The 25,934-nt window shown below is 41.9% G+C and overlaps 1 protein-coding gene across 2 annotated transcripts in view; it reads left to right on the top strand.

The window, feature by feature from the left end:
• CLTC (clathrin heavy chain) overlaps nt 1-25,717 on the top strand; it is a 32,040-nt gene extending 6,323 nt beyond the window's left edge. The window contains exons 2-33 of one of the 2 annotated variants that reach the window (XM_069874122.1): nt 2,397-2,604; nt 4,737-5,005; nt 5,308-5,469; nt 6,255-6,368; nt 6,760-6,933; nt 7,748-7,945; nt 8,595-8,795; nt 9,360-9,512; nt 9,820-9,942; nt 10,217-10,354; nt 10,479-10,643; nt 10,764-10,944; nt 11,452-11,615; nt 13,333-13,458; nt 14,035-14,177; nt 14,562-14,796; nt 15,250-15,372; nt 15,469-15,614; nt 15,709-15,892; nt 16,233-16,425; nt 16,879-17,036; nt 17,248-17,412; nt 17,501-17,608; nt 17,695-17,862; nt 18,034-18,183; nt 18,449-18,580; nt 18,737-18,847; nt 19,553-19,723; nt 20,004-20,225; nt 21,312-21,332; nt 24,292-24,367; nt 24,682-25,717. In XM_069874122.1, the coding sequence (XP_069730223.1) occupies nt 2,397-2,604; nt 4,737-5,005; nt 5,308-5,469; nt 6,255-6,368; nt 6,760-6,933; nt 7,748-7,945; nt 8,595-8,795; nt 9,360-9,512; nt 9,820-9,942; nt 10,217-10,354; nt 10,479-10,643; nt 10,764-10,944; nt 11,452-11,615; nt 13,333-13,458; nt 14,035-14,177; nt 14,562-14,796; nt 15,250-15,372; nt 15,469-15,614; nt 15,709-15,892; nt 16,233-16,425; nt 16,879-17,036; nt 17,248-17,412; nt 17,501-17,608; nt 17,695-17,862; nt 18,034-18,183; nt 18,449-18,580; nt 18,737-18,847; nt 19,553-19,723; nt 20,004-20,225; nt 21,312-21,332; nt 24,292-24,367; nt 24,682-24,806 (5,007 nt within the window). In that variant the 3' untranslated portion in view covers nt 24,807-25,717. The remainder of the gene's footprint in view (nt 1-2,396; nt 2,605-4,736; nt 5,006-5,307; nt 5,470-6,254; nt 6,369-6,759; nt 6,934-7,747; nt 7,946-8,594; nt 8,796-9,359; nt 9,513-9,819; nt 9,943-10,216; nt 10,355-10,478; nt 10,644-10,763; nt 10,945-11,451; nt 11,616-13,332; nt 13,459-14,034; nt 14,178-14,561; nt 14,797-15,249; nt 15,373-15,468; nt 15,615-15,708; nt 15,893-16,232; nt 16,426-16,878; nt 17,037-17,247; nt 17,413-17,500; nt 17,609-17,694; nt 17,863-18,033; nt 18,184-18,448; nt 18,581-18,736; nt 18,848-19,552; nt 19,724-20,003; nt 20,226-21,311; nt 21,333-24,291; nt 24,368-24,681) is intronic. The other variant, XM_069874123.1, reaches the window with a different exon arrangement.
• Nucleotides 25,718-25,934: the final 217 nt, after the last annotated feature.

Below are 25,934 nucleotides of genomic sequence, written 5' to 3'. Positions count from 1 at the left end.
CATGACACCTGGCAGATGGGAGCTTGATCATGATTATGTTAAATCTTGTTTGCAATATCGAAGCAACTTTGATTCCGTGGTTACATCTTGGCCTCCCTAGGAGGTCTGCCATCTGCTAGGACTTGTTTGTTTCTTTTTTTTCTGTTGACAGTGTTTGTTGGAGTATAGTGCCCTGAGTTACTGCCAGGCAGAGTACTTGGCGCTCTGAAACCACCCTCCTCTAACAAATTAACAAGGGAGTTGATTGCCTGGTAAATGATTTTGCACTTGCTAAGCTTGCAGCCCTAGCAAAAGGAAATGCCACATCTTAGTAGGTCTCTCCCCAGCTCTACCAGATGAAACTCTGACATCTTCAAACCCTCTGCCTGCAGGGGTGTGACTGGGTTGCACGTAGTCTTGCCTGGTGATGTACAAATACCAGAGTCTCAGGCCTAGACAGCACTACCCAAACAAAGGTGTGAGTGGGGAATTGAATTTAAATCTGAGATGTTCTCTCTGAATGCATGTTGCCGAAGACTGCGCGGTCAGGTTCTTTGTTGGACTGCGACCAAAATCTGAGTAACAGAGTTCAGGCCTGTCAGGGAGGTAGGGTTTGATTTCTGTAGCTGTAGCACAAAGGCTGTTTTCTCTTGAGAGAGTTGATAAAACACTTGTCTCACACGAAAGCTTCCTGGATTTATTGTCAGGTGGATGGATGCAAAGGGAGCTGTCTTTGAATGAAATTGTTCACTGTGTTAAGCTGCAGGAAGGAAGTGCTGGTATTCTGCTGCAGAGGAACAGCATCAGCTGATCACCTGTGGTAACTAGTTTGTTGCCTAGCTTCAACAACTACATTTGAACCTGTTCTGCTTATAGTTTTCTCTCTCTTAGAATCTTTTGAAGAAGAAAAGCTGGCTAGACAAATTCACCATGAAGTCCGTGTTAACTCTCTTACTAGTTGTGAAATGAACCCTTAAACATTAAAGAGCTTGAACATGGTTTTTTAAACCCAACTGAAGAGCTTCAAATAGTGAAGTACTTGCTTGAAAAAGCAAGATAACTTCAATGAAATTATGTTCTTTAGGACAAAGGGCTTAAATGCAGAGTGATCAGAGAACTGTACACAGGCTGAATCATCTTCTAGAAATTCAGCAGACCCAAGGAGCTAAGACTGACTTGCATTTGAGTCTCAGCCTTGGACTGTACGAGGATCTGCCTGTCGTGATTCACTGGGTGATGTAGATCATGGATTGAAGGGCTTTTTGTGAAGCTCGCTCTCTTAACGTGGTATGCCATGGCTTAGAAGTTACTAGTTCCTTGCATGTGCTGTCTGAAAGCCAGGACAAAGGGGAAGTGTAGTAAAACACCCTCTTTATCGGAAGCTTCAAGCAGGCAGAAGTAGAGCCGCTGAGGCGCGGTCACCTCGGAGTTTGTACAGAGCACAGCTGATAAGAGCTTAGTGTTTTGCTTCAGACTAGTACAATAACACTTAAATAGCTTTGAAGGTCTAACCCTTCTTGGTAGACCTTGGGCTGGAAGTTCAAACAGTCTCTCGGAAAGAAAAATATCTAAAATATTAGAAGCGATAACTCCTCTAACGGTAGAAAACCAGTGTTGAGTTTTTAAGGTGTACTCCCCTCACGTGAGTTGAACTAACCATTCTGCATTGCCACTGAAAAATGCAGTGAACTTGGTTTCAAAGCTGACATCCTCGTACACCAGCCTGTTGCAAACACAGTTTAGTTAACACCACTTCGCTGTGTTTTATTGCAAGCTGTAGTAGAATCCTAATTTAAAGGTTTGCAGAGCAGACTGTGTGGCTCAGCAGAAAAGGAGGTGGTTTATTATCTTCTGTGTTATTATCTTCTCTGCCCATCTCATCTGTGTTCACTCTGCCTCCTGGGTGGTATATGGCCTTGCTGCAAGACAGGACTAGGCTAATTACTAGACAGGTGGCTTTTTTTAACTCTACAAGGATAAAGATAAAGCTCAGACACCTCACATGTGACATTAAGCTTGAAATAGTGATAGCTGCCAAGCTCAATGTAACAAGGTAGGGGTCTGGAAGCAAAGCTGGTGAGAGTGAGTACTGAAGCTGCAACTCTAGCACAGCTAAAATGAGCAGGCAAGTTCTGTGTGTCTTCAACCACATGAAGGGTTCAAAAGTGGAGTTCTCAAAATCTTAAGTTGTAAATGGACCTTGAAGACAAGGGCTTGAATGCTGCAGGGCTTCTTCAGGAAGCCTGCTGGGCTTAATTGGAGATGGGCAAGAATGGGTGCTGTGCCATTTTTGGGTAGCATGTTTGTGTTGTCGCAAAAAGGTACGTGAAGCCTAGCGTCTCTTGCAACTTATGTAAAAGCTGTTTGTGGCCATACTAGGGTATATACTTAAAGCTAAACCTTTTTTTCTCTTCCAGCTCCAAAATCTAGGAATCAACCCAGCTAACATCGGGTTCAGCACTCTGACAATGGAGTCTGACAAGTTCATCTGCATAAGGGAGAAAGTGGGAGAACAGGCTCAAGTGGTGATCATTGACATGAATGATCCCAGCAACCCTATTCGAAGACCAATTTCAGCTGACAGTGCTATCATGAACCCTGCCAGTAAAGTCATTGCATTAAAAGGTAAGGAAAACCTAATAAACATTAAGTGGATGGAGAGCTTTCTGTAAGACTGATTTATGACTGACTTCAGTCTTGGGCAACTTATGTGTGAGGATCCCTTACCAATTTTCCACAGCTTAATGGGAGCTTAAGTTTAGTGCATTTTCAGTTCCTCTGAAGGCAGCTGGGCAGTAAGCTTCAGCTGAGGCTTCCTGCTGTTTGCTGATCACTAGGATGAGGTCTCTTGCTTCAGCCAGAATGCTTACAGCTTCTGAGCAGGGAGAGGTGGAAGGAAAGTTTAGGATTTGAGGTGCTTCTGGAGTCTCAAGTCTGGAAATACGTCTGAGGGAAATGAGACCTGATCTCTGAAGCATGTAAGATCGATCAACTAAGCCTCATTTTACAGAGAGGAAATCTAAGACAGGGGAGGAGGAGAGATATTCCTGAAGGCCTTAGCCTGGCCTTGATGGAAGAGGCCACTGTGCTAGGTAGTGCATATTTATTGTATCAGTCAGTGATAAGAAGAGTAGGACTGTGTTGGGAAGACTTGTGTGGTGAATGAAGCCCAAGGTCAGGTAACTTGGTATCTCTGGCAATCCAGAGAACAAGCATTCCTTTGGAGGCTCCAGAAGCATTGACCTCTTTCCCCAAGTGGCCCAAGAAGCCTTAAATGCTGTCACTCTAGAAATGCCTGTATTACTAATGGAAAGATTAGTATGTATTCAATGTTATTTGACTTTAATACTGTGCTCCTCTTTTGTCACAACTTTAATGCTTTCTTGTGTGTGCAGATGGTGAGTTATCTCAATTGACTGTACTAGTTCCGTCCTGTCTTAGGGAAAGAGAAAGCAGGATCATATGGCTCAGATCTGTGGTGCACATGGCTGAACAGCGGTGTTAAGCAACTGAAAGCCTAAAATTCCCTCCCAAACAAGAGAATCCTTAAGATTCACAAAATTAATCCACTGAAGAACTTAAAGCATACTTAATCTATCATAATCTTGATACTAAGGTTTTTAACGACAGTAAAAACTTAACTTAACCCTTTCAACTTAAGTGTAGATTTTACCTCTTGATGTGCCTCGTGTAGTGTGTAGGATACCTTACTTGAATGTTGCCTCCCTTGACCCTAAAGCTCCAGCTGCACTAGGTGTGAATATAATCTGCTAGCCTGTGGGCTGAGCAACACTGGGTTAGACAATCTTCAAGCTCTGGAAACTCCTGAGGCTGCATCTTGTATCAGTAGCTGAACTAATGGTGGCTTCTAACAAAACTAAACCTTGGTTAGAGAAGGCACTTGCCCATAGAGCATTGTGACTGTGACAAGCTGAGTTACAGTTGGTAACCATAACGCATATTCTGACCTGTGCCTAGTTTCACATCATCTTTAATATTCCCCTTGGGCTACACCAGCACGTCCTTAAATATCTGCCTCCTAAAACTGGTAGGAGTTGGTCAGAATCTTCCTTATCTTCTCAATAGGAAGAAATAATTTCTTATATGTCACTGCATTGTAAAAACTCTGGTAGGAAACAGGAGCAGGTGGCTGTTCAGGGCACATGTATGCACCATTCTGTGTAATTCCGAGAAGTTTTGCTTTTACCTCTAGAGCTTGTTGGTAGATGCCTTTCCTTGCACGGTTTCTGTTAGTCTGGTTTGCAGCCAGCAGCTCTGTGTATCCTGTTAGTGCAACCTCAGGGTTTTGGTTAATGAATGTGAATTACGAAAGCCTTTTGCCGACTCGACCATCCCATGTTGTCCTTTTTTATACTTGAAACAGATGTGGACACAGCTTTTAATGACGCTGGCATAGCTCTCCTCACAACTTTTGAGAGATTCAGCATTATTGTATCCTAGTTTTGATGTACGTGAAGTATTGTACAACTTGTTTGTGTAGAAGTTGTTGTCTCTTACCAAGTTGTTCTCCACATCTGTTTGATTGCTCAGTAGTGGCAAATTGATAAAATTAGCCCTAGAAGCGTGGTCTGGTTAAAAGTAATAGCTAATCAGTGAAGATACTGCCAGTGTATAATAGCATTTCCTTAAAGGAGGTCACAAGCCTTTAATGTCATAGTGCAGCTCTTTTACTTTTAACCAGTGCTTGAAGGAATACGTGGAAACTGCAACCTGGCTAACAAGGTTGTGTTTTCTAGCTGGGAAAACGCTTCAAATATTTAACATTGAAATGAAGAGCAAAATGAAGGCTCATACAATGACGGATGATGTCACCTTCTGGAAGTGGATCTCTCTGAATACTGTTGCCCTTGTAACGGATAACGCTGTCTACCATTGGAGTATGGAGGGGGAGTCTCAGCCTGTGAAAATGTTTGATCGCCATTCTAGTCTTGCTGGCTGCCAGATCATCAACTACCGCACTGATGCGAAGCAGAAATGGCTGTTGCTGACTGGCATATCTGCACAGGTATTTTTCAGTGAGGAAGGCCCAGAGCTTGTTTCTTTCTCCTTGACACATTTGTTTCCTTTCGTAAAACACTAGGAATGTAAATGCTTGTTTTGACCTTCAAATAACAAACAAAGTGTAGCAAAATCTTACAGTAATGGTATAAACAGTAGTACATGATTAAGAGTCTTAATTGATGCCTTTGTTAACAGAAGCATGGTGGTGGGGCTTTAGTTTGATGTTGCAACATATTTACCAACGCTAAATTAAATGAAATTACTGGCTGAGTGCCTGTTATTCCTAACTCATTCTGTCTTATCTAGCAAAATCGTGTTGTGGGAGCGATGCAGCTATATTCTGTAGATAGAAAGGTGTCACAGCCAATAGAGGGACATGCAGCTAGCTTTGCACAGTTCAAGATGGAAGGAAATGCTGAAGAATCCACTCTCTTCTGTTTTGCAGTAAGAGGGCAAGCTGGGGGTAAGGTAAGACTTGGTTCTAAGTATGCTGTAACCTTTAATGACTCACCCTGGTTGTTGCTTTCAGGAAAACAAGTGGTTTAATGCACAAAGTTGCCTTTAGGAAAAAAAGTGAAGGCCTATGTGTCAGTCTGGATGCTGTATGTGTAATGCAAGTGGACACTGGTGCATACAGAGCTTCACAGCAGAGAATACCTGATGTAGCAGGAGCCTGATTTGAGTCATGAAGTGAAATAGCATGTCACGACCAGCCTAATTAGCTGCTTGAAACACGTGACTCCCTGCTTCGCAGGCTAAGCTTAGGGAAAAGCTGTTGTAATCTTTCTTTGATGCTGATCCCCAGTATCAGGCTTAACTTATTTAGAAGTTATCAGATGCAAAAAATTAAACGCTAGTGTTACAAGGCAAACTATTGGTCTAATACTAACACCGAAATTATCTGACCTGCTTTGTGAGGGCTAAAACAAAGTAAATCCAAAGCTAGATTCAGAGAAACGTCTTTAGAACTGTGTCTGTAGAATGTTAACCAATTTGAGAGAGTGCATATAAAGTGACCTAGCTGAATCCTTAAACTTAAGGATCGTACTTGACTGTTTCACTTATCTATGTATGTGAATACAGTATGCCACACACTTAGTGAAAATATTTAGGAACATTGGTTTAGTTTGTCTTTAAGTTTGGGATTAATGCTTAGCAACAACAGAATTGCCATATCTTCATTGTTGAACCTAACCTGTTGTTACATGAATTTAAACACAAGAACTAACAGACTAATCTTATCTGTTGTGCAGCTGCATATCATTGAAGTTGGCACACCACCTACTGGGAATCAGCCGTTTCCAAAGAAAGCAGTGGATGTCTTCTTTCCTCCCGAGGCGCAGAATGACTTTCCTGTTGCCATGCAGGTATGACAGCCACAAACGAGCACAAGAACAAGTCTGCAGCTTCTCTTGGTGGATGTGACACCAACAGGGCACTGGCAGCCAGGTGGTCAATATACAGACCTGAGGCTTGGCACTAAACTGGTGTGATTTCTGCTCCTGCTTCTGCATTGTTGAAGTAAATGTAGAGGCTGAAGTAGCATTCAAAGGCAGCTTGTTCTTATTTATGGGAGAAATATTCATTTATATTTAACTGTCTTTTCAAGCTCTTAAAATGTCATTCTTTGGTGATAGTGCTCAAGTATATAAAAGTATAACAGTTCTTCTAGTTGTCCTGAAATGGTACAACTGCTAATTCTTAGTACTTGATTGTTTATCCAATACCAAATGTGATTAATGTGTCCCTGTTTTGCAGATCAGTGACAAGCATGATGTGGTGTTTCTCATAACAAAATATGGCTATATCCACTTGTATGATCTGGAAACTGGCACCTGTATCTATATGAACAGAATCAGCGGAGAGACCATATTTGTAACTGCACAGCATGAAGCAACAGCTGGAATTATTGGAGTAAATCGAAAAGGACAAGTAAGGGAGCTTGGCCTGGAAACCACTTGTTTAGCTAATCCCAGTGGCTCTTCATGACACGCTGTAGTGTCTGTATGGATGTCTAAAAGTTTCCAGAAGTTATCATGGCAGAGTAATAGGATGAGGAATATGGTAGTATCAGATAGCTGAACAGAAGTGCAGTTTGTCTGACTTCTGGTTTCTGCTACAACTTAGGTTCTAGTTGTGTAATTTTAGGAGTTTTGTAATGGAAGTCAGTGACCTAAACACTGTCTTACTGTTGAGAAACTAGAATATACCTCTCTTTTGGGGTCAGATTATACCCTCTTGCAGAGCAAGTCTTAAGTATGTTAACTTTGAGCTCTGTTCAGAAAATCTCATGTCTGACAGCGTTCTGAGCCCCAAAGAAAATTTGCTACTGTATATCCATACACATTTAATCTAACATTGTGCAGCTATGCCTTTAGAGTGAATTGATTTAGAATGTTATTGCTTGTTGAGCATGAGTAATATAAGGCAGAAATTCATTCGCTAGACTTGGATATGTAGGATGCTGAGTACAGGTTACAGAAAGGAATTTCTTGCCTTCATGTATTTCTGACCACTGCAAATACCCCAGTTTAAACTGGCTGTTAATCATCTGCCTTGTTGCAGTAATTGAATGGTAGAGGTTCTTTCTAACTGGAGGTCTGTTGCTTGAACAGAATAGCAAGACTGCAGTTATTGAGGGATAAAAAAGCTTTCCGTGTATACTTTCCTTTTAGAGGATAGCTTAGTCCTTGGCTCCCTTCTTAGATTTGGACTAACTGGAAGTTTTCCTTGGTGATTTATTCAGGTGCTCTCAGTGTGTGTGGAAGAGGAGAATATTATTCCCTATATCACAAATGTGCTGCAGAATCCAGACCTGGCTTTACGAATGGCTGTCCGCAACAACCTGGCGGGTGCTGAGGAGCTCTTTGCCCGTAAATTCAATGCGCTGTTTGCACAAGGGAACTATTCAGAGGCAGCAAAAGTGGCAGCTAATGCTCCAAAGGTAATAGACTGATGTTCACAACAGTACTGAACTCTGCTGGCTTAAGCTTCTTGCTTCAGGAAAGCTCACTGAGTTTTGTAAGTGGCGAGACCAGAATCGCATTACTGCTCCTGTGCTGATGTTGTAGTAGTTGACGTACCTGTGCACTATGCATTGAGTGAACTGATTCTGTGCTGGAAGATCTTAAAGCTTGCATGGAGCCCGCCGGGGGAAAAGGGAGTAAATGATGAAGTAATGGCTGCATGATTTAATGTTTCTGGTACTTAGCTTTATTGCTTCAAAGGTTAAAAAGTTGCTATGAAAAGACAGCCTCCAGCTGAGGCTGCACCTGCAAACAGGACAGAAAGGGCAGACTAAGAGCAAAGATCATGCTAAGTTCAAATGAGAGGAATTTGCTTGCACGGACAATGGTCTCTTAATTATGTAGGACAGTGACTTGAACTTAAATCTGCATTGCTACTATTGCACATCTGTCAAAACATCTCAAAGGCAGTGTCTGAGCTGATGTTGAGCTGTACTGCTTCTGACTTACTCTGGACTGGCAAAACAGTGTCACTGTAGCAAACATCTCTAACTTCAGCTCTCTGGAGAAACTAACCAAGCCACAATAGCAGAACAGAAAATTGAAGTGCATCTCTATTTCTGGCAGGGAATCCTGCGTACTCCAGACACCATACGCCGGTTCCAGAGTGTTCCAGCTCAGCCGGGACAGACTTCCCCTTTGCTCCAGTACTTCGGCATTCTGCTTGACCAAGGGCAGCTGAACAAGTATGAGTCGCTGGAACTCTGCAGACCGGTGCTTCAGCAGGGACGGAAGCAGCTCTTGGAAAAATGGTTAAAAGAAGATAAGGTGAATTTGGGGTAGATGTTAAAACTCTGGAGGGGGAGGGATGTTACTGCTTGACAGCCTTCCCCCTTGTCGCTGGAAAACTCAACTGGACTACTCATCATTACGCTACTGTGATCAAACAGAGTAAAAATAGCTGTTCACTCTACCTGTAACTGTGACCCATGTTACTGCAGGAGAACAGATCAAATACTTAGAGCTGTGCTAGTTCTACTTACAGCAGGGTGAAGGTAGTGAAGCGGATACTATTCCTTTCCAAGGCACTTCTTTGGATACTAGGTTTTGATTTTAAGCTGTGGTTACATCTGTAATTAGCTGCAGAAACATGCTGATACAATGAATCACCTAATTCTTTTTAGCTCTACAAATGCCTTTTACTCTTCCTGAAGAGTGTAAGAGCAGGGCCCACTGGATTCTTGCTGAAACAATCAAATAATGCTGTTGAGCTGGGCCTTAATTTTTTGTTTAAGAGAAGTCCAAAAGGAAAACAAATGAGGAAGAAGGTAGAAATGCATTGCAGCACGGCACTGTTAGGGTGGACTGACTGTATTTATATCTTTTAAACAGCTGGAATGCTCAGAGGAGCTGGGAGACCTTGTGAAATCTGTAGATCCTACGCTAGCACTTAGTGTCTATCTGAGAGCCAACGTTCCAAACAAAGTCATCCAATGTTTTGCTGAAACAGGACAAGTCCAGAAGATTGTTTTGTATGCTAAGAAGGTGAGAGAAAATTAAGTTGCCATATCTGTGTATTTTTAAGAATAACTAGTGTGTATTCCAAAGGAGTTAAAATGAATCGTGGGGGAATCCGAGAGCCTGTGTAGTACCTACTTTGGCATAAGGTTCTGTTATGAATAGTTACTGCTAGACTTCATACATGTATCCTTTCCTACTTCCCTATGTAGCGTTTTCCAAATGAGGATATCCTGACTGGGTTGTGAAAGCTACTGACGGTAGCTTTTACTGAGCTCTATATTTAACAAGGCATGTGCTCTTGCTGAGTTATTACTTTTCATTATCTCTTCAGGTTGGATATACTCCAGACTGGATATTTTTGCTGAGGAATGTAATGAGAATCAGCCCTGATCAAGGACAGCAGTTTGCACAAATGCTTGTTCAAGATGAAGAGCCTCTTGCAGATATAACACAAGTAAATAATTTTATTGCTATGAAATGTTAACTTCAAGGCTTTAAATTGCTAAGAGAAGCCATGCTTTTACCATCAGAGAGAAATTTTGAACTACGAGTTTGGATTTACCTTATCAGGACAATGTTTTTTCCTGCCTAGTTTTAAGAACACTAAATAACTCCTTAGTGGAGTGCCAGGATAAACAGTTCAGCTTTGGAAGCTGCACTTGATGTTAATTTATTTAAATATACTTCCAGATTCTAGTCAAACTCCTGATTATTTTTTTTTTTCACAGATTGTGGATGTCTTTATGGAATATAATTTAATTCAGCAATGTACAGCCTTCTTGCTGGATGCACTGAAGAATAATCGCCCCTCAGAAGGTCCCCTGCAAACACGTTTACTTGAGATGAACCTCATGCATGCACCTCAGGTATGCTTTGAGTTATACTGCATCAGGCTTGTCTGTAACTAGAACAGGGACTGCGTTGTGGTCCATATCAAATGCTAGTGATTGTGCTTACGAACTAAATGAAACTTCTCAATATTCTTTCTAGGTTGCAGATGCTATCCTCGGAAACCAAATGTTTACTCATTATGACCGGGCTCACATAGCTCAGCTGTGTGAGAAAGCTGGCTTGCTACAGAGAGCACTTGAACACTTCACAGATTTGTATGACATCAAGCGTGCAGTAGTTCACACTCATCTTCTTAATCCTGAGGTATGAGATCAAATATCCTGAATCTAGCAAAAGCTAGGCCATTAGTAATTGCTTTCAACGTTTGACTTCAGAGTGTAGACTGTTCTACTTGGATCTAAAATGGCTTATGTGTCTTTGCAGTGGCTAGTGAATTATTTTGGTTCCTTATCAGTAGAAGACTCTCTGGAGTGTCTGCGTGCTATGTTGTCTGCTAACATTCGTCAGAACCTGCAGATCTGTGTCCAAGTAGCTTCAAAATACCATGAACAACTGTCAACACAGTCACTTATTGAGCTGTTTGAGTCCTTCAAGAGCTTTGAAGGTAAGTTCATGCTCTTGCTCTAGGAAGAGGAGCTAGTGCTCACCTAATTGTACATTTTATATGAAGGACTGTCTGTCTGATATTTAGAAAGCCACATTGCATTTAAGTACCTAGGCCTCAAAGCTGTCTCAGAAGCTGACCTAAACCATTAAGGGGGCACCAACAGTAGTGTTGCATATTTTGGTTTTCTGAAATGCTACCAAAACGCTTGGAGCTGTAGCCAGTCTAAAAAGTTAATTGAAGAAGCTTTTGGCCTTTTTCCTTTGTCCAAAATGCTCATCTTATGTTTGTGTAGCATTTGGATTTTGGGCTTTTGTACTTCACACACGACTCGCTGTGTATAGTCTAGTCTGTGTGGTGGTACGTCAACGGCCAGACCCTCTGCAGTTGTGTGGCTGAAGAGCATCTTGCTAAGCCTTAACTGTAACTTGAAAGGCCTGCTTAAAAGCTGACATTCATCCAACTCAAGTGCTCCAGCAAAATAACACATTGCCTGTTTCTCTCGAGGTTTGTTTTATTTCCTGGGCTCTATTGTAAACTTCAGCCAGGATCCAGATGTGCACTTCAAGTATATTCAAGCTGCATGCAAGACTGGACAAATTAAAGAAGTGGAAAGAATCTGTAGGGAAAGTAACTGCTATGATCCAGAACGTGTTAAAAACTTCCTCAAGGTAATGTCTGGGTAGCCTGTTTGGGGTTCTGATGTCTTGGCCTGTTTGGGGTTCTGATAAAACATGGTGTGTGCCACTGGAAAAATGAGGCAGCTTTGTGAGCATACAGATTAACCTTTGCATTTAAGGATCCATTTGTCCACTTAAGGCAGAGGTAGCGATCGTGTCAGCAGTACCTCCTAGTAGAGCCTGAGCCTGGAACAGTATCTGAAAAAGAGAGACTCTGTTAGATCAGTTCCTCACCATTCTCTCTAAGGTTAACCTGGCTTGAACTGTTAAACTCCTGCAGTAGCATCACCTCATCTAGAACTTGTTACAGATACCTGCTGTAAAATAGGAGATGGTTAACTTGAAGGCTGAGAAAAACTGTAATGCCAAATGGGTTCATAACTTAATGCTTATTGACAGCGTAAACAGCTTCAACTAAGCGCCTGCAGTAAGAACAAATAAATAGTGTCAATTAATTCCATAAATGCTTTCAGATTTCAAGGTAGGTCTGTGCTACTCATCTTACTCATGCACACTTACTTAAACTTCAGCCGGGTGAACCGCAGTTTGGCTCTGCTAGGATGTACCAATCAATGTAAATACACGCTAACTGCCTGTTACTGCTAGGATTCAGAGTATTGCTGAAACGCATCTGAAGAGTGGGAAAAGACAGTCTGCTCCAAGTTCAGATTTTGTAACCCGTTGTTAGTGCTGGGCTTATTGACAAAGCTAACGCTGCCAGAAATACCTGAGAAAACAGCGTGGGAGGGAAAAACTATCTGGGAACAGTTCCTGCCTGCGTGTTTGTCGGTTACGTAGCATGGTCTTACATTTTGCTGACCGTACCTGAAGATGGCCAAACTCTTATTGAGAATTGTGTTAAAATGACCTGGTGTCACCGAGGTGTAAGGTATGTAAATTGATCAAGCCACATAAGTTGTTATCAAGCTGTCAAGTTCCTGATGAAAGCTATTGTTTTTTGTGCTGTTCCGTGTCTGGAATGTGCAGGACATGTACCAGGTAAATCTCTCAGTACAGGCCTCCCTGTGTAAAGTCCTTAAATGTAATTTATATGTAGGATTATATTCTGGGATGTGCATGTTCGAATAAGTGATCTGAAATATGCATCCAGAATACTGAATGCCACAGACTAAGTTTCTGTACTGTAACCTTTGTAATCTTATGCTGAAAGTTGGAATGCTTCTAGATACCTAATCGTATTAGCAATTTAAGTAGTACTACTACTAGATTGATTCTTACTGTGTTCTCTAAATCCATAGCTAGGAGATATCATAAGAGAAATGGCACTTAAAAGTCAGTTCTGTATGTGTTTTACATGATGATCTACAACTTAATCTAGTTTGGTTAAATTCCTTTTGAAATCCCAGAGTGCTAATCCTGCACACCAAAAGCCAGCAGCAACTAAAAATGCTACCTATAGCTTAGGCTTGTAATATCTGTACTGTGTTGTAAAACTTTATAGGCTCTCTGCCATGCAAGCGAGCAGGGTTAAACTTGAGAAAGCTTCTTGCTGTAGGCCCTGAAGTGGGTGTGAGTACTCCTACTTGCTACATATGGCAAACAATTAGTTGAACAATAAGCTCTCATTATTGGATTGACTGTTGAATTTTGGCTTTCCAAATTCAGCTGCTGTAACAGTTTAAGTGACTGTATTTGTCTGCTTAAGCCTGTGAACAAAACCAAATTACTGAAACTCTTCTCTTCATAGGAAGCTAAACTCACGGACCAATTGCCACTCATCATTGTATGTGATCGCTTTGACTTTGTCCATGACTTGGTGCTGTACTTGTATAGGAATAATCTCCAAAAATATATTGAGATATATGTACAGAAGGTAAGTTACAACTTGCCACTTGGCTTTAATGAGTCAAACTGATCAATCTTTCTAGTATTATATGTGACTCTAGACGTTACATTTCTAAGTATTCTGCAAACAGCCTTATCCTTGAGACTGACATTTCAGCACTTATTAGTGGCCTCAGGTAAGTTAGCACTTGTGTGAGTCAGATCTCTTATTCTTCAGTCAAGCTGAGCAGTAACTCCCACTATTGTGCATATTGAAGGAGGAAGACTTGGTAGAATAACTTTGGAGTTCTTGGGGTAATTTTAGCTTCCAGCATTTTAGGTGAGGGGAAAATTCTACTTTATACTTTCTGCAGGGACAGACTTTAGCTTGCTCAGGAGCTCTTCCCATGGGGACCGAGCATTAGTGAGCCACTGAACCATGGTGTGAACCCCTGTTGACTGAAGAATTCACTTTCAAGCTTGTCCAGAATCTCAGGAAGCTGGGATTAAAGGCAGGAAGAGGAGGTCAATCTTAACAAGCAGCCTTCATGTGTATTTCTAGGAATAAGTGTAACTGGCTATACTGTGTGACAACACACTGACTTCTTGCAATGATCCCGTTTAGGTGAATCCAAGCCGTCTGCCTGTTGTTATCGGGGGACTGCTTGATGTGGATTGCTCTGAAGATGTGATAAAGAACCTTATCCTTGTAGTGAGAGGTCAATTTTCAACTGATGAGCTGGTTGCCGAGGTTGAGAAAAGAAACAGGTATTAAACTTGTACAAGTCTCTTAAAATTGCCAAACTGGTAATGTTTGTACTGTTCATCCATCAGCACGTGTCCTCATTACATAGCTAAAGCTGGTCCTGACATAATAAGAAGCTGCCGTTGGGTGAGCTTTTCCTCTTGGCTGATGCGGGGCCGTCTTTTAAGCAGCCTCCTGAGTGTCTTCAGCATGTGATGTACTTCTTAGTGTCAGAAAATTCCACTGTTACAATAACATCCAGAATACAGATCAAAATGGTGTACTATAACATCAGCTTAGTCACTGGCTCTATCCTATACTGAAGCTGACTTCCTTAGTGAAGAAACTGCAAGTGGATGCTCACTTATTTATTCAACCTCTTTAATGTGAAAACTGCTTCCTTTTAGGCTGAAACTGCTGCTGCCCTGGCTGGAAGCAAGAATTCATGAGGGTTGTGAGGAGCCTGCAACTCACAATGCGTTGGCCAAAATATACATTGATAGCAACAACAACCCAGAAAGGTTCCTGCGTGAGAATCCTTATTATGATAGTCGCGTTGTTGGCAAGTACTGTGAGAAGAGGGACCCTCACCTGGCCTGTGTGGCTTATGAGCGTGGACAGTGCGATTTGGAACTTATTAATGTACGTATGCCAAGGCAGCTGGCTCGTGGGTTAAGCTCTAACCCGAGTATCATGAGTTAAGTATTCAGCTTTACAACCGACAAAAGCATTTATTTCCCAAAACGTATTAAGCTAGGAAATGCTTGCTTGCAATAGAATCGGTTTTTACGTCTTAATGAGAAGTGGGAGATTGCCATGGGCACCCTAGAATGGGAGGCTGATTAGAAGTATCAAAGCCTGAGATTTTTAGTCTGTCTCAAGCAGGCTTGTTCGGTGTTTAAGGCCAGGCTGGTTGAGGCTTTGAGCAGCCTGATCCAGTGGAAGATTTCCCAGCCCATGGCAGGGGGGTTGGAACTGGATGAGCTTTAACGTCCCTTCCAACCCAAACCATTCTATGTTGCAATACAATTAGCTCATCCACTGTAGGTTCAGTAGCTGTGACTTCACTTTGAATAAATTTTTGCCTTTCCCTAGGTGTGCAATGAGAACTCCCTCTTCAAAAGTCTTTCTCGCTACTTAGTTCGCCGTAAAGACCCTGAACTGTGGGCCAGCGTTCTACTGGAGAGCAACCCTTACAGAAGACCGCTAATTGACCAGGTATAACTGACAAAACATTAAAAACCTTTGCTGTCCTAACTTGACTCGCTAGTACCTGACTTACCTGATTTGTCAATGGCTTGATTCTGCCCACAGGTTGTACAGACTGCACTGTCGGAGACACAGGACCCTGAAGAAGTCTCTGTTACTGTGAAGGCCTTCATGACTGCAGATCTTCCTAATGAGCTTATTGAACTGCTGGAGAAAATAGTTCTTGATAACTCTGTGTTCAGTGAGCACAGGTATGTGAAGTCAAAACTAATGCTTTCTCCAGGGAGCAGGGTGAATTTCTTGATTGTTACTTGATGTGTACTTATACTTTGTTTCTCTATTTAGGAATCTGCAGAACCTTCTCATTCTGACCGCTATTAAGGCTGATCGCACCCGTGTCATGGAGTACATCAATCGCCTGGATAACTATGATGCTCCAGACATAGCCAATATAGCTATCGGCAATGAGCTTTTTGAGGAGGCATTTGCTATCTTCAGGAAGTTTGATGTCAACACATCAGCTGTACAGGTATCTTTACATCTTAGTCTGTAGTAACTCCTTACAGTACGTGCATCCTTGTATGAGGACTTCGCTATTAACTTGTGACTTCAGTACTTAACACCAATTAGGAGAGTGACCAAAGCTCAGGGTCTTGTATTGTGAAGCAGAAAAGGCATTATATGTTGAACCCTTTAATAACCGACACTTTGTAAGCATAAAACCATTTGTGCTGTGTGGGTTGTGTGGAGTAGTCCCTGTTTTAAAAACAACTTTAGATCTTTTGAAGAACTGACGTAAAACATAGCTCAGTGTCTTGTAAAACTGACCTTTTATAGAGAGTGGCTGATCATGGTAACCCTTTTTTTAGGTATTAATAGAGCACATTGGAAACCTGGATCGTGCGTATGAATTTGCTGAACGCTGCAATGAGCCTGCTGTGTGGAGTCAGCTGGCTAAAGCACAGCTTCAGAAAGGGATGGTCAAGGAAGCAATTGACTCATATATTAAAGCAGATGATCCTTCCTCCTACATGGAAGTTGTTCAAGCTGCCAATGCCAGTGGTATGATTAAGTTTTATTTGAATCCTTACTGCTGATATTGCTCGACAATTTTACATGTTCTGTTGCTCAAACTGCAATTCTGCCAAAGATGTCTTGGTGAGGAATCTGGTCCTCAAAGAACTGCCCTGAATGTGAGTGGGAAAAGACAGTGTATTCCCTTTGCAGATAACCAGTGGTCTTATAGCTACCTTCTTTAGCTAACTTGAGACTTACATTGGAGCGGAACTACTAAGGAGGTCATTGCGTGAAGTTAAATACCAGGATTTATTTAGTTAGACCTGTCATAAGGTGACCACGTGAATCTAATGCAGCGTGTGCATTATGTAGGCTGGTCTTAAGTGTCGGGGAGTAGCTGTAGGAGTACTTCCATCAAACTAGGTTGAGCTGGTAGTGCAGCTTGAGCCCAAGTGTCCTTAAAGCGGGAAGTAAACATTGTGAACCCTTGTTTTATAGGAAACTGGGAAGAACTGGTGAAGTACCTCCAGATGGCACGCAAGAAGGCCCGTGAGTCCTATGTGGAGACGGAATTAATCTTTGCTCTTGCTAAAACAAACCGTCTAGCAGAGCTAGAAGAGTTCATCAATGGACCCAACAATGCACATATCCAGCAAGTGAGTGAGATTGAGTTTTGGCTTTGCTGAATAAAAACAGCAGGCTCCTGAGGCCTTGCTGACCAGAGAGATATGTGGACTTCTGTCTCTTTAGATATGCAGATAAATCAGACTTCAAATTTCCTTTTTGTTAATGGCTTGAATGCTACACGCTTTATATAAGCCTTTGACTGAAAAGCTGCAAGAATAACCTGTTTATGCTCCCTTGTAGGTTGGCGATCGCTGTTATGATGAAAAGATGTACGAAGCAGCTAAGTTGTTGTATAACAACGTGTCCAACTTTGGCCGTTTAGCCTCGACTTTAGTTCACCTGGGTGAATACCAGGCAGCTGTGGATGGTGCTCGGAAAGCAAACAGTACTCGCACATGGAAAGAGGTAAACTTACTGATTGAATAAGGGTCTTCAAAGCTTCTGGAGAAGCTGCAGCTTTGATTATAAGCAATAATGCGGTTGTCAATTCCAGGTCTGCTTTGCTTGTGTTGATGGAAAAGAGTTCCGCCTGGCCCAGATGTGTGGTCTCCATATTGTAGTGCATGCAGATGAGCTGGAAGAGCTAATTAACTATTACCAGGTAATTAAGCTGCCTCCTGTTGTACAGTCAAAGTCTCAATTCTTTCATGTGATGTGGAACATCTCTAACTCTCTATTATCTCCTAGGATCGTGGCTACTTTGAAGAGCTGATAACTATGTTGGAAGCAGCGCTTGGACTTGAGCGAGCACACATGGGGATGTTTACAGAGCTAGCAATTCTCTACTCCAAATTCAAGCCACAGAAGATGAGAGAGCACTTGGAGCTGTTCTGGTCCAGAGTCAACATTCCCAAGGTGAAAATCTGAGGCCTTAAAATTTACTTAGAACACATCTGTCAGGATTGTCTGTACCCTACCTTTTGCAATACCAGTTCTTGAGGTTATTAATTGCACTTAAACCTGAACACTGATGGACACCGACAGCAGTAAATGTTAACTGGAATTTCTCATGTGTCTTGTGCTTAGGTTCTGAGAGCTGCAGAACAAGCCCATCTCTGGGCTGAACTGGTGTTCTTGTATGACAAGTACGAAGAATACGATAACGCCATAATCACGATGATGAATCATCCAACAGATGCTTGGAAAGAAGGCCAGTTCAAAGATATCATCACTAAGGTATTACTTTCCTGGTGAAAGATAGTAAATTTCTTGCTATGTGTACTTTGGATCTCTTCCTTGACTTGTAGCCTGTTTAAAACTGAAAGTTCTTAATATTGCTACGTAATTTCGAAATGAGTCAACTGCAGATTTCTAGAGGCAAGAACAAGTCTTGGGTGGGTGGCTCAAGTGTGCTATAATATCTCGGGTTATGTCTCTCTTGCATTTGGATTCTCCTACGATCAAGCTTGTGCTCTGAATGTTCATCCTTACTCATCTCTAGGTGGCCAATGTGGAGCTCTATTACAAGGCAATTCAGTTCTATTTGGAATTCAAACCTCTGCTGCTCAATGATCTGTTGATGGTCTTGTCCCCTCGGCTTGACCACACTCGTGCTGTCAACTTCTTCACAAAGGTAATTCTCCTACTATCCAGATCAAAGGAAAGTTGCAATTGGAGAAGTGTTTAGCTGTAATAGCATTTTAAAATGCTTAGCTACTTCACTGCCTCACAGGGAAGGCCTCTGCAAAAAGTTACCTTGACTTAACTTTATCTACCTGATTCCTTGAAGGTCAAACAGCTTCCCCTGGTTAAGCCTTACTTGCGCTCTGTTCAAAATCACAACAACAAATCAGTGAATGAGTCCCTGAACAACCTCTTCATTATTGAAGAAGACTACCAGGTTTGTCTCACCTTGAAATGGTACTATCTGGGATGGGTATTGACTTTCATGTTCTACAGGCTTCATAATCGAAGCAGCTACTCCTGAATTTCAAAGTTCTGTTCGAACTGGCTTCTGTGTCAGTATTAACATAATATTCTGGGCATGTGTTTAATGTCTAAAAACCCTGGTTTCTCTTGTTTTCAGTAGATTTTTACCTGCATGCTGTTAACTTGCATTCCCTAAGAATGTGGATTTTGCCACTTCAAACTGTATGAGTGGTGACTAGTGACTAGCCAAGGATTGAAGTGGAGAACTTAGTTGCTTTCTGGGAGCTTTTGGGGTCATTCCTATTAAGATTAGACTGGCTGCTTTGTTGTCAGTGTGACAGATCAGCTCTTACTTAAGTCAAACAGTGGGTACTAAGGAAAGAACTCGGAGAACGGGTGAACAGTTATGATGTCGAATTGTTCGGCTGTTTTCAGAGAACAGCTGTCTAGTATTCTTAACCTCAGCAATCACTACTGATTCTGTGATTGCTCATATGTATCAAACACCAGTGTCTCAAAAGTTGATCATTCTGCAGGAGTGGCTGGAACACTTTTATCCTCCTAGAAGCAGGAATACAGAATTGAGATGCATGGAAAATGTTTACATCTTTGGATGCAGTTGTATGTACAAGGTGTGAGTGACGGGGTTTTTTTGGTTTTTTTCTACTCAACTCAGGCTCTTAGGACTTCTATAGATGCTTATGACAACTTTGACAACATTTCTCTTGCTCAACGTTTGGAGAAACATGAACTAATAGAGTTCCGAAGAATTGCTGCATATCTCTTCAAAGGAAACAATCGCTGGAAACAGAGTGTAGAACTCTGTAAGAAGGACAGACTGTATAAGGTATGACCAACACACAGGCCTGGTTTGACACTGGCTTGTTGGGAGACCCGTGACTTTTGACCAAAGCTGCATCTTTTTGGATGCCACTGGGTGGTGCCTGTTGCTAACCTAGCAAATCTTGCTTCAAAGTGGCAGCAGATAAATAGATTTCTTGGAAGCAAGTCAGAGAATGCCTTCTCTCTGCTCATGTCAATCGTAGATTGCAGCTTAGTTAAATACCACATCCTTGTCAGGGACTGCATGGTGGCACCTCAGGCTAACAGACTCTCTCCTGTTGTAGGATGCAATGCAGTATGCTTCAGAATCCAAAGATACTGAATTGGCAGAAGAGCTGTTGCAGTGGTTCTTGCAGGAGAACAAGAAAGAATGCTTTGGTGCTTGTCTCTTCACCTGCTACGATCTCCTAAGGCCAGATGTTGTCTTGGAAACAGCGTGGAGGCACAACATCATGGACTTTGCCATGCCATACTTTATTCAGGTCATGAAGGAGTACTTGACCAAGGTAAGAGCAGGTGCTTCTCCAACACTGAAAGCTTGTTAGTCACCGTGGTGTATGCCTTGAGACTGTCTGCTTGCTACTAACATTGATGTGGGCTTTGTCAAATGTCTGTCTGTCCATGTCCACACTTAATTTTCAGTCCATCTGGGGAGAGACTTCGCCCTCTAAGATACTGAAACACTTGCAAGACTCCACCCTATCTACCAATTACAGACCCTACAGCAATAGTATTTGCCCGACCACAGGCAGTGTCTTAAAGTAGTCGCAGGATTCGGGCTTTTTATCTGCTGCGGCAGTAAGGGATCCCAGCTGGGATCCAGCTCTAACCAAAATCTAGATTGTGTACTAAAAAAGCTTCATAGCTAGATCCTGAGTTAACTTGGTCTGCTCTGCATTTAACTCTAAAATGTGGCTCTGATACTTAATGGCACTAACTATGACTCAGCTTTTGTTTGAAGGGACCTCAGATGGGGAAGTTACTTGGTAATGCTCTGACAGACTTGAACCAGATTTGGGGTAAATGTCAACTGTTGCTAGCGAGACTTACCAGGAAGAAGCTTTTGGAGTATCTTCCAGTGAAATGGTGTAAATTCCTGAATCACTAATAGTTCTGTGAGAAGTAAAAGCTTCACTCAAGCTTAAGTCAATGAAGACTAGAGCGCCTGCTTGCCTGGCTGTTACTTCTAAAGGCAGGACTACTCTGTAGTCCTATAGCAATTTGCAGTCCTTAAATGCTGTGTTTTGGGGGAGGTGGGGAGCTACCTAAGCAATAGCACTGCTCGTCAGATATGCCTGGTCAGAAATGCCAGGCCTCTCTCAAGAGTAGTGGTCTTGGAGTAGAATTCCTAAAGATTAAAATTTCAAGACCTGCTAAAGGATTAGGATACAGCTCTAGTGTAGCTAGCGAAACCGATGCTGTAAGATCTAGCAACATGCAGAACTGCCTTTCTAAAGCAGATACTTCTGGTGTATCTTTGTTTTTACGCCTGTACCTTAATTATTTCTTCCCTGACGCTTTTGTTTCTACCTTTTATATGCTAAATATGGAATTTGATTTTTCTAAGCTGCACCTTCTGAATTCCTTTGCAGGTTGATGCAATAAAGGAAAAGGTGAAAGTTGATTCTTGTTTTCCATCTTTAAGTCTGGAGGACTAAGTCTAAAGATTCTGCATGAGTTTTTTTTTTCTTTCCTATGTTTACTACACTGCTGCTACTGCTTTTTCCCCAAACAAAATATCACTAAAGCATTTGCAAATTGTTTAACTCCACAAGTAGCTAGTGCTGTAGGACAAAAGTAGATCCATCTGCTACTAATAAGCTAATAGATCCTCAGGAAGGGCATTTAGGTGGTCAGCTGGATCACAGTCAACCTGGTATCAAAAGGATATGCAAGTTGCTACTATTTGATCGCCAATCTGACTGTAAGAACCTTCTAGAATAAGAAAAAATTTACTCTTGGATCACTGTCTCTGAACCATAAATTGATCTGGCATTTGTAGTTTAAGGACTGTGATCCAGTCTCTGATCCCTTGACCATTACTAACGCGTGCTAACAGTAGGCAGAATAGATACTAGCTGCTTCAGAAGAGACTCTTCCTCACTCAGGTGTCCAGTTCTTATGGTGCTAGTCTAATCCACATGGTGCTGTAGTTCACGTGGCAACTTAAAACTTCAGCTATTAGTCTGTGTTTCTCTTCCCTGTAGAAATTTTCTTGTAGCTGTGCAAAAAAGACTGCCTTCCAAGCTCTTTAGCTTCACTAAACTTCTCTTGCTACCTCATTTAAAAAAAAAAATAAAAGAAAGAAAAAAGGTAATGCTTATTGCTCTTCTGAGGCCACTGAGACTTGCCTTTTGCTGTGCAATTTCATGCTTCTGAAGGGCAATCTCTCAGGTTTCTGTCCATCTGCTTCTGTACAAATACCACTGTGATTCTTCCTAGACCAGAGGTCAGCCCTAGTGTGAGTTTTCCATTAATGTGGTTGAGCAAAGGGCGAACAAAGTGATAAATGGCTTGAAGATGCAAAGTGCTTCTTGGTAACAAGATGTTTGTAATTACACCACTGGAACTCGAGGCTAACCTGACTAAAACGCGTAGTGTAAGGTCCTTCAGCAGCTAGTAAGTGAGGCAGTAAGAAAGCGTGTGTGTGAAAAAAGGGAATTGGACTGCAGTGTTTGCATAAACTACGCATGTGTAGCAGTCATTGCAATTACATCCCACTACTCCTTAAGCTACAAAGCATTGCTGTGGGCTGCGTGTGGTTTTTTGGGGGGAGCCTGTATGGCAGTCATCTTCAGACCTCACTCTTGCTTCAGTACTTTTGCCTCTTTTTCATGCACACATAACACGATAACATTGAATGCATGTTACTTTTCCTCTGCAGCTTATTGCAGTCCTTGTGGAAAAGCCTTTTAAAACAATCTTGCTACAAGTGTGTAGGGTACTGAACCTGGTGATGCTCAAGCAAGTGGTATAAGAACCATTCTGCAGGCTGGTTTCAAACTTGTGCTTGTTACTGTCAATATTTGTTTAGCATTGAGGGGAGGCATCAAAACTGGGTCAAAAATGCATTAAATGTCATGAGCTGGAGGCTTTCCAAGTGTGCATAAGCCAGATGCCTCTGCTTAGTAGCAAACGCTGCACATTCTCTTTGGATTTCCATCTCTAAACTTGTGCTTTTGTGTTCAATGTGTTGCTGTTTGAGTTAAAAAACAGTGCAGTTCTCAGCACCGTGTCTGGAAATGAGTCTTGAAGCACTGACGTACGCTCCTGTGCGCTTGGGAACAGCGAGCCAGGTGCTGTTGTGAGGCCACAAAAAGGGCTTGCTGCAGAAGCCCAGTCCATGAATCATGAATGAACTCGTAAAGCTCAGGACTCCTGCCACTTCCTGGATTTATGCCTCTTGTTGAGGTTACAAATTAACAGGTTTATGGCACATGTGTTGTAATTCACTATTAAACCCAAGGAAGCCGTTAGAGCTGCCTGGAAATACTTGCTAACGTAGCACAGTTGAGCTGAAAACTATTCAACTCATGGGTATTTGTGTAGCTGAATAAGTAATGCCGACCCTGTTTAGGTACAGGAAACCTGTCTTCAGGCTCCTTTATTAAGGACACAAATTAAATGAAAGACTAATCTGTTTTGTGAGTTGCCTTATGTCTTCAAGCAATTGGCATGATTGTCTCTGACTTCATTCTAAATCTTATCTCGCAGGTGAAATATTTATACCTAATTTTTGTGGTTTTAGTTTCAGGGCCTGCCGTAGGTAATAGTAATGCTGAGTTTCCTTGGATTTCTTTTAGTAACAAGCCATACTTCACTACAGAATAAGTTTCTTCTCTTGCCTTTCTGAAGGGGTGGGTTAACGGCACAATTACACTCGCTGAGCAGCAGAGTACAGCTGGCCAGTCTTGTCTTGTTACTGTGTATTAAGCTCAAACAAGTTGAGTCTTTGTGGGTTTAGGCTGACTGCCACACAGTTCTAGAGTGAAAAACAGCAAGTCTTATACACATGCATTCTCTGCATTTGAACTTAAATTGCATGAGTGAATGGGTTTGGAAAGTGAAATCTTGAAGCTCAAGTGACATGTCGGATGCTCTTGCAGTCTGCCGTATACAAATATCAGCTTCAGATTACTTTGCCTCCGTGTTATATTCAGGGAAACTTCTCCAGGTCTAGATGTTTTATTAGTAATTGCTCCAACACCAAGTATCTCCAGCTGACGTGCTAAAATCCAAGTTTGTGCCCTAAGGCTGCTGGTTTGAAGCAGCTGGAGCAACACTGGTGAGCTTACTGATGTCAAAGTAGCTCTAGTCCAGTATGGGACCTTTCACACAAAGCTTCAGCCTGGAGAGAGCTTTTGAAGTTCCAGAAATCCCTCAATTAAGGGTTTTTCAGGCAACGGACAATCTTGACTGCACCAGTACCAACATTGCTACTTGAATTGATCTTAACTTGTAAATGGTCTTTTCTTGATGGGTGTTAACATACCACTAAGGCTTTTCCACTTCTCTGCCACGAATTAGTACCTCTTTTAGAGGAGTTTTTCTGATTGTTGGTCTCAATTCCAGGTGGATAAACTGGATGCTTCAGAGTCTTTGAGAAAGGAAGAGGAGCAAGCTACAGAAACACAACCTATTGTTTATGGTAATACTTTAGTTCATGTTTTGTCAGCGTCGCATTTTGCTTTTAAATCAACACTTCTCTAGATATGGTTTTCCCCAAGGAAGTCCTTGAAAACGAGGACGTTCTCATGTGAAGCCAAGCCACGAGGGAATGCGTTCCAAAATACCAGATAACGTTCTGCTAAGATTGGGTACGGGCTGCAGGATCTAAGATTGTCCTTGCTTATGCTGGGGAGTTATTGTTAAACATACAAATGTCTCCAGGGAAATTGCAGGAGTTCTACTGACTGAACTCTACCGAGTAATAAAGATTCAGTAAACGGTTCTGTCTTGCAGGTCAGCCACAGCTCATGTTGACAGCGGGACCCAGCGTGGCAGTTCCTCCACAAGCACCTTTTGGCTATGGCTACACCGCGCCCCCGTACGGGCAGCCGCAGCCTGGCTTTGGGTACAGCATGTAAGATGCAGCACAAGTCCGTTTGAAGCTAGCGTATTTTCTTACTGAAACTCCACCGTCCCTCCCCGCTTTAACTCATAACAGGGAAAAGCAAGAGTTCAGCCTCGTGTTCTTGTAACCTTTATTTCATGAAGGACTGTTTTTTCTAGCGCAAACTATTTGAATCACTTATGTTAAATCTTTTTCACATTCCATGTCATTTAGACTTTACTTTAAAAGGGGAATAGTTTAAACAACTTTGTTCAAGTGGGCTTTTGCAGGACTGCTTATTACCATTAAGTCTATTGTGAAGATTCTGATTTGCACTCTATAGTGTTAAACTCTAATATTGAATCCTAAGTTCATTGTATGTGAGCAGCTTACGGTATGTACTGTCTATTCTAAATGCATTTAAGTCTCACTGTATATTCGGAGAAAGCTAAAGCGAAGATACTTGTATTTGACCTTGCAAGACTGCTGACACGAGACAACACTAATCAGCATATCCCACCCTGGGTGGATTGCATAGCTCTAAAAGAAGTTAAAATGCGTACAGACAACCTTGCCTGACTTAAAAATGAGTAAAAGTTCTTTTTTTTTTTTTTTTTTTTCCCCCCTTAACCTATGCAGGTTTTCCCAGTTATGCATATAGAAAATGCTAGTGTCTCTTTGCTCACTCCATATGTAACAGATGACCTTACGTTGTGCTGTATCCTGTGCTTTTGTGGGACATTCCATTCAGGAACAGAGCACCATGATTCCAATCTGTGTATTTACTAACCCTGCCCTGAGGTTTGTGTATGTTGGGTATTGTGGTGTTTTAGATCACTGTTTTGAGTGTACAGAAGAGAGAATTCAAGCATATTGCTGTTCAGTTTTGTTTGTGCAATTTGAAATTACTCAATTTAAAAATAAATTACTGGACTGTGGACATGCTGCATAGTGGTAGCTTCACTTTACTGTCTTCAAAAAGGACCTTGAACCAAGTATTACAGTGCTAGCAGTACGGGGCGCACACATGCATGCGGTTGGGTGTATGAGGGGCCCTTAGAGAGCAGCGACGGAAACCACGGGTTGGGTCTTGCACCGAGGGGACAATGCAAGAAAATATGTAATGCTTTTTCCGTAGCAAGATTATGCCAGAGAGAAGAAA

This window comes from Phaenicophaeus curvirostris, chromosome 21 (genome assembly GCF_032191515.1).
Source record: "Phaenicophaeus curvirostris isolate KB17595 chromosome 21, BPBGC_Pcur_1.0, whole genome shotgun sequence".
NCBI classification, from domain to species: Eukaryota; Metazoa; Chordata; class Aves; order Cuculiformes; family Cuculidae; genus Phaenicophaeus; species Phaenicophaeus curvirostris.
The sequence above is the reverse complement of the archived record's forward strand: the minus strand, read 5'-3'. Positions and strand labels throughout refer to the sequence as shown.